This window comes from Podarcis pityusensis (assembly GCF_964106645.2).
Source record: "Podarcis pityusensis genome assembly, chromosome: 8".
Taxonomy (NCBI): Eukaryota; Metazoa; Chordata; class Lepidosauria; order Squamata; family Lacertidae; genus Podarcis; species Podarcis pityusensis.
Window position 1 is genome coordinate 69,821,902 of NC_138033.1, and position 12,322 is coordinate 69,834,223.

A 12,322-nucleotide genomic window follows, 5' to 3' on the forward strand; every position below is an offset into this window, starting at 1 on the left:
TAAAAGAGCAGAGAGGTGATGGATATGATAGTATGGTGTGAAAGAGCAGCAGAAGCTTTGCAGTATCTGGTTTCATATTTCTTGCAGCTTTGTGCACCTCAGGCTCACCTCCACCCCCCAATTCTGTGTATTTTTAACACACCTGCAACACTACACTTGGTGGTATAATCTTTTCTGAAAGATTTTTCAGTAATGCCTTTTAAATGATGCAGTTATTGAATTTACCAGGAGAGGGTAGTCAGAGCTGAATTTCCTGTAGTGTGAAAAAAGCTTCTCACATAGTTTCAGGATAATTTGTTGAAATCATGTTGTTGTAATAATGCACGCAACAGTAGAGGACTTGTTGACCTATTCTCTGAAAGGGAATTCATAAGAAAAGCTATCAAATTGCTTTAGCTCATCAGTGGCCACCTACCACCTGTTGCCCTACACTTAGATTTAAGTGACATCAGCATTTTAAAGATTATATTTAAATCCTGTCATTTCTTCAAAAAGAGACTATTCAAGCATTTGCTTGGCAGGGTGTGTGGTTGGATACAACCTTATAATCATATGTCACTGGTCTCAGTCAATTTCAACACCAAAGTACTGTATTCATTGGATGTTTTACTGGCAGAACTCTGCTTTCTGCATTCTTTTTTTGGAGGAGGAATGGCAGATTGCTTAAATGTAAATGTAAAAGCAAAGTATTGCAGATTGGATCCTGGCTAAGTTGAACTTCATTCCCATTGAGATCAGTGGAACTTAAGTCATGACTAACTTGATTTCTTTGTGACCTGATTTCAGATCCAATCCAGTATATCACTGCTGGTATACATTTTTTTTCCTTAAGGAAAACTTAATTTTAGCTGGGTGTTACTAGAGATCAAATTAAGATTGCTTAGCTTTATTAGTTCTGCTGCCTGCTTTGGGGGATAACCATATATACATTTGGGGGCCCTAGTGTTTGTTGCCAATCTATGTAGAATTGTGATCCAGTAAATGTTTTGATGTTCATGCAGACTTAATTTTATGAAAAGCTAAGCTTCTCCAGGATAAGTAAGTTTCTTCTTTCAAAAAAACCCTCACAAAAAACCAACAACAGTTAGAAGCTTGTTTAAGCCTTACAAGATGCACGTGGTTGTATTCAACAAAGTCCTACTCAGAGTAGACCATTTACATTTAATGAACTTTAGTTAGTCATGGACATTAACTTCAGTAGGTCTTGGCCTCTTGCTGTCCTTTTCATTCTCAGCTTCCCAGTGTTTCATCCCTTTCTGTGTTGCATTTTTTCTCCTCTAAGAAATCACTAAACATCACAATTGGTCATTTTTCTTTGAGAAGAACTTTATTATGTTGAGTGTCACCAAGGGGCAATTTTAAATGTAAATTAAAACTAAGATTGTCTGTAGTTTAACATCTTAGCTATCTGGTAAAATATTCAATTGCTCCAACCACTGTGTCTGTATTTGCAACCCACTCTTTTTAATCCAAACTTGCCTTGATCCTGATGAGAAGAGCATCCATGTCTGCTTGCTGCTACAGTGGTTTAGAAGGGTTAGATAGCTTTCTTTCTCTCTATCTCTCAAAAGAAAACAGAGATTCCCTCTCATGAAGCAGCTTGTAAAACATTCAGTTGCTCCCGTTACATATTACTTCTCCTCTAAAGTCCCACCTTGCAGTGAGAAATGCATTTATCAATTTACAGAGCCAGACAGGGGCCTTAAGCAACTCCAACAGAATCCAACCTTGGAGGAATATATTATTTAGTTCAAGTTTTCCCTATGTCAACTACTAGAGCTGGAAGTATGGAAAAGCAGAAATTCAACAGGCAGAGGACATTGCTCTGTTGACCAGGCAAGAGCAGAAGGCCATGGTCCTAATATTTAGAGGCATCATGGTGCTTGCTAGTTACAGGTATTGATATTGCAGACTCCATTTTTCAATCCTAGGTAGCAGGTCTCAGCTTCAGGTTCCTGTTTCAAACCCCAAAGTCCCTGACAAGTATGTTTTTATAACTAGTTTAAGCCTACTCTGCTGTTTAGAGACCAGAATGTATTTAATTTTCCTCACCCCTTGTGACTAATACAGGCTTGTTTCTAGACTGTGTGTGAGTACTAAACAGCTGTATTGAGTGATCTTGTTTTTTAAGACTAAGTGCTTCAAAGTAAATTAATTGGAACATTATATGAAATAAAACAGCTGTGTGTCCTATGCAGGATGAACACAAGAGAATTAAGTTCAGCTTTTGACAGGAGTTTTACTTTCAGATTCCGGGCTTACAATATGCTGAAGTACAGGCAATAGTACTTTTGCTTGGGAATTCTAAGGTTTATGTACATGGTCAAGTAATGTATAAGTCCATCATTTTTTAAGCTGTGTGCTGGGGACCACCAGCGGATATCAGGCCACTTTCGGGGAGGGGGCTTATTGCCACAGCCTGCCCAGTCCCTCACTTGTCTGTCTGTTCCCAGCTGTGCTAAGTGAAGATGGCAGGGAGGCCAAGAAGTTGGGGTAGGTTAAGGGAGGTTTTCTTTTTCTAGGGGAAAGAGGCCAGAGGAAGTGTTGAGGGAATAATAATAATAATAATAATAATAATTTATTTATACCTCACCCATCTGGTTGGGTTTCTGCAGCCACTCTGGGCAGCTCCCAACAGAATTAAAAGCACAACAAAACATCAAAAACTTCCCTAAACAGGGCTGTCTTCAGATGTATTCTAAAAGTCAGATAGTTGTTTATTCCTTTGACATCTGATGGGAGGGAGTTCCACAGGGCGGGCACCACTACCAAGAAGGCCCTATGCCATAAGGAGATAAATTGGTGATAGATATAAATAAATAGATAGATAGATAGATAGATAGAAGGGAATAAGAGGAGAAAGCTATTATAGGAGGAAGAAGAGATGAAAAACCGGCATTTGTGTGTGTGGGGGGGGGTGTCGTTATGTGTCCATTTCAAGAGACAATGAATTGTGCCTCTGTGGTGAAGTCAGACCACTGCATTAGTTGCACTGAAACGACCTCTCCAGGGCACAGACCTGGGCGGACGACAAGACACCACTTTCAGCCTCACAAATGAGGTCCAAAGGAAAGCAGAGCAGTATGTTTGGCACCAGCTTGGCTGCAGGAGTTGCCAGAAGGAGGGCATGCAAGGCGCCATCCAACTGTTTTAGGGACTCCACTCTGGATTCGTGTTGGGTTTAATCTTTAGCCTTTTCCTTCTCCTAGATGAGCTCCCTTCTCAGGTTGATGAACCCCATCTGGCATATCCATCTAGGAATGCAGGAGAGTACAGCACAGAGGTGGAAATGAGACAGTTTTGGAATGCTGGAGGTCCCCTTTTCTATCTGCTTTAACCCCATGCAAACCCACCTACCTTAATACAAGCTGAGTTGCATTCCCACACTTCCAACAGTTTGTATGACACTGTGAACTATACTATAGCTAACTTCACAGGTACACATACTCTCAAAGAGGTGCTTGGAGCAGCTTTGCTTTGTTCCATCCTGTCCCATCCTCTGCTGCCCTTTTTGCCCGAGCTGTGCTTAGCCAAGGCCCAGCTTATTGTGTCATCTGAACTGTGGCTCGTAATTAAGCACTCTTATTACTCACCAGAAGCAAAGATATCACATCTAAGCAGTCCTGATTCAGACGGCCTAGTGCAGGTTCTTCAAGGGCTTCTGGTAGTTCCTGGAATTCTCCAATAATAAAAGGATACTAAAAATGCACTGAATTCAAATAAAAATCTAAATTCAAAGACCACACCAATAGCAGATATGAAAAGCTTGTGGGCAGTTTGGTTGAAAAAATGGTGCTGCAAGGTGCCAAAAAAACACACCCATCGCTCAGTATGTTTAAAAAATCTCTGACGAGTCTCCAATTTGCCATTTAGGGCATGAAGAACTGTCTGAAAGATAATTGTGGAGGGCTGAGCACAAAACCCATGTAACAGATTAAAAACTTGCATTTCATTTTAATTCACTGGGCCTGGAGTAAAAGAAAGTGCAAGCTGCACCAAGTTAACAATGATCAAATTATTCTGGATGGTGAAGTGGGTCATGGACTGGTTGTAATCCTAATACTTTATTCCCCCCCTAAAAAAAACCCCCTGAAAACACTTTTAATGGTATTGTTAACTTTTTAGTGTGTCTGGGTCATTTTTTTCTGTAAGACTTTGAAATATTTGGGGGAGAGAAGGGTATCAATTTATTAAATAAAGCCAGAAATAATAAATAAACATCCAGCCCAGAGATAAAACACAGCCCCTCCCCAAAGGAACTTGATAGCAGCATAAAGAATCACTCATAAATAAGCCAGTGAAAGTAAGTAGTTCTTCAAGGTCCTTCTGAAAACACAAAGGCAATTTACAACACAATAATATACTTAAAATAGAAATAAAATATGATTAATAATAAATACCAACATTAAGCAGCTGATGGAAGAAGTTGAAACTCAGTTCCAGGAAAATTAAAGCTTAGCAGGTTGATAGGTCAAAACTTCACCCCAAAAACCATGAGCTAGTTGGCATGTAATACTTAGTACAAATGTGCTGGTTCTTGGAAAGAAGACTTTGACCACTGCACACCTCCTCCAGTCCTGCTATTGTGAGCTAAGCCATGGTTTGTCTTAGTGTAGTGTTGTGTTTGAGTCCCAGCTCATGGTTTGCCTCTTTTTGACAAATCATAAGTTGTAAACCAAAGAACAAACCATGATTACAGTTGTGGTTTGTCTGGGCAAGACATTGAGGTCACATTAGATAGCTCAATGAAGGTGTTAACCCAGTGTGTGGCAGCCTCGAAAAGGGCAAATTATTTTCAAAGGAATTGAAAATAAACCAGCCAATATCATAATACTGTTATGCAAATCTATGGTGTGACCACATTTGGAGTACTGTGTACCGTTCTGGTCACCACACCTCAAACAGGATATTGTAGAGTTGGAAAATGTTTAGAAAAGGGCCACCAAAATGATCAAGGGGATGGAGTGACGTCCCTATGAAGAAAGGTTGCAGTGTTTGAGACTTTTTAGTTTAGAGAAAAGGTGACTGAGAGGTGACATGATACAAGTTTATAAAATTATGCATAGCATGGGGAAAGTGGGCAGAGAAAGGTTTCTCTCTCTCGTAATACAGTGGTACTTCGGGTTACATACGCTTCAGATTACAGACTCCGCTAACCCAGAAATATTACCTCGGGTTAAGAACTTTGCTTCAGGATGAAAACAGAAATTGTGCATCAGCAGCGGGAGGCCCCATTAGCTAAAGTGGTGCTTCAGGTTAAGAACAGTCTCAGGTTAAGAATAGACCTGCAGAATGAATTCAGTTCTTAACCTGAGGTACCACTGTACTGGAACCTGGAAACATCCAGAGAAGCTGAATGTTGGAAGATTTAGGACTGATAAAAGAAAATACTTTGCCATGCAGTACATAGCATAGCCAAACTATGGAACTCGCTCCCCTAGGAGGCAGTGATGGCCACCAGCTTGGATGGCTTTAAAAGAGGATTAGACAAATTAATGGAGGAGAGGGCTATCAGTTGTTACTAGCCATGATGGCTATGCTCTACTTCCACTGGTAGAGGCAGTAATGTTTGTGAATACCAGTTGTTCTGTTCCCTAGTTTCCCACAGATATCTCTGGTTGGCCAATGTGAGAACAGGAAGCTGGACTAGACACATCTTTGACCTGATCCAGCCGGCTGTCATTAAGTTATTATGTTCTTAACAGCTCCCCCACCAGACATCGTTGGACTACAGTTTTTGTCATCCCTGACCATTGGTCATACTAGCTGGGGCTGATGGGAGTTTGAGTCCAACAGTGTCTTGTTTCTTCATCCCTGTCCGTTGGTGAGGGTACTGATTGAATGATTCTCCCACAGTGTTGTTTAAAGTTGTGGACTAGGTCCGATGCACTTCTTGAAGTATCCATCAGCAATCCTTGGTAGTTCTTGCTCTACCTCATTTCTTCAAATCACTTTGCATAGCTTGTCTCTGTGGTTCTTAAAACAGCCTTGTAAGCTGGACCAGTATTTATTCCCCTATTGCAGATGGAAGCCAGTGCCAAAGTGGTATCTTTCCAAAGACCACCCAGAATTGATGGCCAAGCTAAGCCAGAGACGTTTAGTTAATTATTTTGACTATTATGTTGCATTATGCCAACTTAAAAGAAAATATAGCATAAGGGCCTTTTTGGTGGCAGCACCCTTCACTTCCAAAGGAGGGGGAAATAGTCCCATTATTTACATTTAGACGGGCAGTGTTAACATTCTTACAGTTTTTTGTGGTTTTAAAGTATGATTGAACACTGATCCTTTTGGTTTTGTTTTAGTTTTGATTTTTGTTACTCGGCAGTTTGTTCTCTGGAGACCTTTGTTCGGGCTGGAAAGTTGTATAAAATCCTCCCCCCCCCCCCCATAAAGTTAACCACTCCCCCAAATCTGAACTCTGAAGATTTTTTTCTTTAGTTGTTAGTTCTCTAGTTTTCGACAGGATTTGAAAGCATTTGAATTCTGCATGCTGCTTTAAGCATTTGCTTGAAGTCCTTTATTGGAATTAGCAATCTCTCCAACCAATGCCAGAATTCTGTCAACTCTGTTTAAAATCTTGAGTTTGAAGATATTTGCACTTAAGAGTCCCTGCCTCAAGGACATTTTTGTTATGAGCACTGGTATTTCTGCTGTGAATTGCGTTGAGCTGCTGGGGGAGGGGATCTTCAGTGGCCTTGAAATAGACATTTTGTTTGCCTTGGTCTCTCTTAAATGCATTGGTGTTTTTTTTAAAAAAATATTGTTTGAAACTTCTTTTCAATGTTCGTTATACTAATTAAGACTTGTAGTCCTAATGTGTTTTAAGGGCTTTGAAACACTGCACATTTTATTCCCAGCTCTGAGGTAATTCAAGAGATGCTGCCTTTTAAAGGACATTTACATAAGTGTTTAGTTGGTTCTGACTACATTTTAAGTTTTGTTTAAGAATTGCTACAGGATTATTCCATTTAAGGAGGCTCTGTCAAAATCAAAACCCTCCAGATCTTCATATGTGCCTCATTTAATTTAGGTAGCAGCAATCCAGAAGCTGCCACAGTTGTCACTTTATCTTTGTGCTGAGTCCCCTGGTGTGTTACTAAAACAAATGTAGTATTTTGGAACTGAATTATTGGGTTCTCCTACAAAAATTTGTAGGGCATTCCTACCTCCTCAGAGGAGTGCTCTTGTTCAGGACACCTGCCTGCCAGCCTGGAGGGTGGAGTCTCGTAGTACTGTTCCCATCTCTTAAGGAGGAAATTTTTGTAGAAGAGGGTGCAGGAAAGGACAGGTGTTTCTTCACGCCAAGACTTTCCTTATTGCCGTTCTAGAGGGGCTAGGAATTATATCCCCGAATTATAAAGCATTGCTTCTAAGCATTGTCTCATACATACTTGGAGTTTTGTGTCCTGCTTGTGTGTGTAATACTAGTTACCTATTTTGTTTTTAGGAATACTAGTTCCACATTGCAGCATTCATGTGTGTCACATAGTTGGTTTCAAATGTATTATTTCAAACCTTGGGCATACAGTTCTTATAGAAACTACTACAATTCTTTATGAATATTCTACTAATAGATGTTGAAATAAAAGCTCACAACCACGTTTGTTTTTCTTAAGGCCTTCAGTTTCTGACTGGTCAAGACAAACTAGGCTTGGATGCAGAAAGGGGAGATTTCTTCAAAGGGAATACCGTGTAATAAATGGGCAGGATCTGGTGTTTTCAGGCCAAAATAAAATTTCTGTGGGTAATGAGTATTGGACAAAATTCATGCAGTATGACTCTTGGGCAAAACAGGCCTAATGAGACTTGTTTTGCTAAGTACTTTCAGAACAGTCACTTGCATCAATCTTAACTTGGAGGCTGCTAGAGTAGGGGTGTGGAAACTCAGACCTGGGAGCCAAATGTAGCCCTCTAAAACTCTCTGTCTGGCCTTGAGGACTCTTCTCACACTTCCTCCCTACTTCTCTCTCTCTCTCTCTCTCTCTCTCTCTCTCTCTCTCTCTCTCTCTCTCACACACACACACACACACACACACACCACACACTCACTCAATCCCCAGGCTACATCCATCTCACCAGCTTTGCCTCACTCACTTCTCAAGTACTTTTGCTTGGCGATAATGTGTCCTTGAGCTCTGATCATGCCTTCTGCTAGCCTGGGTGGAGCATAGAAAGAGACGTGTGTGAGAGTAAAAACTAGCCTACTGTACAAAGGTAAAATGTGCTGTTGTTACTTCACTCACTTTTGCTTCTGTTTCTACTCTCCGCAGGCGTTTATTTATATAACAGAATATATACACCACTTTATCAATAATCTAAGTAGTTTACATAGAATATAAAATGTTCATAAAAATACCGATACAATTAAATATTAAAAGCTAGTAAACCTAGTTTATCAACATATATGCCATATCAGCAATTATTTTAAAAAAAATACATAGTATAATTACATGGCTGGGTACACTTTTCTAAACAAAACAGTTTTTAAAACTGCCTAATATTAGTGGGCGGGCAATTCCTGGTAATAGGTGCCGCCATTCTGAAAGATCCATTTCTTGCAAAGAAAAAGTGGGGGAAAGAAGACCCAGGTAACTACCATCCGGTTATCATGACATTGATTCTAGGAAATGTCATCAAACAGATAAGTAAACAATCTGTCTACAAGCACTTAGATAAGGTTGCTGTGATTACTAAGATCCAGCATGCGTTTCTCAAAAACATAGAAGATGGAGCAAGCTTGTTTTCTCCAGCTCCGGAGGCTAGGAGCAATGGTTTCAAGTTAAAAGAAAGGAAATTTCATCCATTAGTTTTCTGGGTAGTAATGTCTTTGCTGCTGATCTGTTTTTACTCATTGAATGTATTGATGATCTTTGATTTTTAGTTAATCTGTTAGCTACCATAGGAATTTTGTAGACTGAAGGGCTGTGTTTATTTAAAATAAATCATTTTTTCCACCCCTTCAGAGAAAGCAGAGCATGATGAGTGCTACTTTTCAAAGGCAGTACCTTGTTTCAGCCGCCTACATTAACATTCTTAACCAGGACCCAAAAGACCCAAGATGCTGCTTTGGACTATTGTATTTCAAATGGCAACTCTTATGCACTATGAAAAACTGTTCTTAAAATGGAACAGACTCAAACTCTATTGTGAGATTACATAGTTGAAGGGGTCCTGTTCAAGGAAAAATCCAAAAATTCCATATAAAAGTAGTTCTTCAAATCTTGACATGTATTAGCACTGTAGGACAGGTTTCTAAAACAAGAAAATGGCACTTTCTGTGGTACTCAGTTGCTCATTCTGTTATCTCTTTTAAATCTGGTTTTTATCTCAACTTTTTACTTTTCATTCTTCAGGGAGTGGAAATTGGTTCTGAATTAGCCATAACCTAACTAAAACTGCTACACAGCCAAGTCTAAGTAAACTTGTTCAGAAAACAGTTTCTGCGTTAGGAAAGCTATAGGTCTTTCATTAGTGGTGAAAATAGCTTTCGTGCATATTTTGATAGCAAAATAAAGCAGAAAACACTTTTTTTTTTTTAAGTACTGAATTCTTCAGATTGTCTCTTCATATCAGTTTGGCTAGAGTGGCTGTGATCCCAAATAAGTTCTGTCAGCACAAATCTCATCTCAGAGGTTGTAGTTTATTATGTCAGGATATTTGAAGACCGCCCTCGTAAATAGATGAAATAATATTCAGCGTTCTCTGAGAAAGTCCAAGAACTCGTATGTACATTTTTTTTTTAAGGAAAGCATTGAGCGGACTTCTTAAAATTTGTAACCTGAAAATTATTAAATAAGATGTAATTGTGTCTGTCTTAGGGCACAATTCAGTTCCTACTGTAGCTCCCAACAACATGGCTTTCCCAGGAGCAACTTTTAATTTTAAAAGTAAGGAGTGTGACTAATGAGATTCACTTTTGCCACATCCTGCTACCTAGCCAATTCACTAGCAACAACTTTGTACACCTGGCCTCTTCTCCTCTGCTTCCTTTTGGGAAATTGTAACTAGTTATTATAGACTGCTGTTTGTGGGGTATGAGTAGAGCAGTACATCTTTCCTTTCCCCCAGTGTGGACTGCTAGCGAGTCCTACTGCTTACAGCTGCCATCGCCTCTACTCCACCTTACCTCTGGGGTGGTAATTGTGAATCTAGACATTTATTTACTCTGTTTATATCACCCCTTAAGGAGCCACATCATGTTCCTCATGTCTGCTCGTAATCCTGTGTGAAAGGCAATATATAGTCCATTGGGTAGTGTGTTCTGGACTCTGATCTGAATGGCCTTGGGCAAATCCTTACCTGTCAGACTCTGTTCCCTCTCTATAAAATGCCAGTAATAGTGACTTGCATCACAATTGTTGTGAAGATGAGTTATGACTATCAATCCAATTTCATCCTGGAAAGCGCAGGTGATGCAAAAATCTAACTTGCCACGGTATCTATCTGAGTGGTCCTCATGTCCCTAAGGTTCCTTTGTCCTGGTTCTGTATTTTTAAAATTACTGTACAACTGAGAAAACATTTGAATTGTTCCCTCTTTATTTTTTTTTAAAAGGAAGATCAAATAGTGACATCATCTTCTAGCACAGGGAAAATGGGAATCATAACTGTTCAAAGATTTGTATGGTTTGGTGTACTTCTTGCACTATCCTTTTAAGCTAACTTGTATCCTTGATGTTTTCATGAAAAGCTGGTACAGCAAGACTGCCATGATGAGGGTTAGCAAGGAATGCTGTTTCTTTAACCCAGTTATCTCTCTCCATCTCACCTGAGCTTGAAGCAGCAAGCAGTCACAGAACTGTAACAAGATTATAATCATGTGAGGGGAAACAGCAAGAGGGGGGGATGGAGGAATGGGAGAGGCTGGGTGGGGGGAAGCATCTCCTCCAGATGCTTTTTGACAGCAGATTGTGTTACCAGCAATATTTAGCTGTGCGTGGATGTTCAGGAAAGCAAGATTAAGGCGCAACTTGCTCGATGTAGAGTGCGTGTGGTATTACTATGCTCCTGCTTTACACCTTTTTAATTTCCTTCTTAGAATCAATCTACCGACGTGGAGCCAGAAGATGGAGGAAGCTGTACAGAGTGAATGGGCATCTGTTCCAAGCCAAACGCTTTAACAGAGTGAGTACTGTTGCTTAAAAAAAAAAAAAAGCCTCGGGAGTGGTGTGTGTATTGTATATCTGTGTGAGGTGCTGTGAATTATTATCCTTTCCTACTGGAAGCTTCCTATACTGGGGAAGAATAGGCAGAGATTTGGTTCATCTCAATTCAGTTTATGCAATATTACTGAATAAAAGGTCTTTGAATTCATTGTGGGGACAGTAATGTAGGATTAATTTCTCCTCTATGCGTTTGAAAACTTGCCTTTTGTGTGTGTCTGTGTCCAAATAAATATTTTTCATGCTGCCTTTCCAGCCAGTCTGTATCGTGAATACTCCCCCTAAGCCTATTTATTGTCTTTCACCGCTTCCTTTTTCCTATTGTGTGTAGATTAGCGTTAAGATGCTTAGAATTCTCTTAAAATGCAGAGGAGCTAAATGGATATGACCTAATTAACGAAACCACAAATATTTTTATCTACTGAGCTGCAAACTCTACTGCGTGTACTAAAGACACAGCCGTGTTAAGGGTCTGACTTCATCTATAAAAGCAAAGGAATCCAGAGACCCCTCCTTCCTTAACCCAGCCCATTATGCTGCAGCATGTATTCTCTACATAATACAGTCTTCTGAAGTTTTGTGAAAAATGTATGAGCAGGGGAGTGTTGGATTTTAGGTTAATTATAAGGATTGTCTGACTATTGCTGCCTTGTGGGAAAGGTGGAGAGTTCTTTAATGGCTACACACACACACACACACACACACACACTCTTATCTACATATGTATGTATACATGAACCCCTAATAAGCGGTGAGCAAAATATTTCCTGATTATGGTCTTAATATCTAAGTGATAGGATTCACAGATTAATGTGGGGCTGTCATATGCCAGTGCACTCTTAATTTGAATATTAAGAGGTTTTAGGGGACAATTAAACCAGAATTTTGGGATCAACAGTTTTTAATGTGGCACATAAAGCACAAAGCTCAACCTGAATGGTACGCAAAGTTTTAAAAGCTTGTGAATAGTACCAGTGTTCCCTGATGCTAAATGGAGGCCTAGTTAAAAATAGTCACGTAAAGGCTAATGCCCCTGACTCTACTATTATGAATTTTCAGACACACACAAACATAAACTTCTGCTTTGTGAGTACCTTCTGTACATCCATTTCAGTTCTGTCCTTACCTTAGAATAAGTTTCTTTTCTAGTAGAAAGAT

General features: G+C 39.7%; 1 protein-coding gene across 5 annotated transcripts in view; it reads left to right on the top strand.

Moving 5' to 3' along the window:
- PRKCZ (protein kinase C zeta) overlaps window positions 1-12,322 on the top strand; it is a 101,745-nt gene that overhangs the window by 57,961 nt on the left and 31,462 nt on the right. For all 5 annotated transcript variants that reach the window (XM_081016140.1, XM_081016139.1, XM_081016142.1 and 2 more), the window contains one exon: window positions 11,041-11,126. In XM_081016140.1, the coding sequence (XP_080872266.1) occupies window positions 11,041-11,126 (86 nt within the window). The remainder of the gene's footprint in view (window positions 1-11,040; window positions 11,127-12,322) is intronic.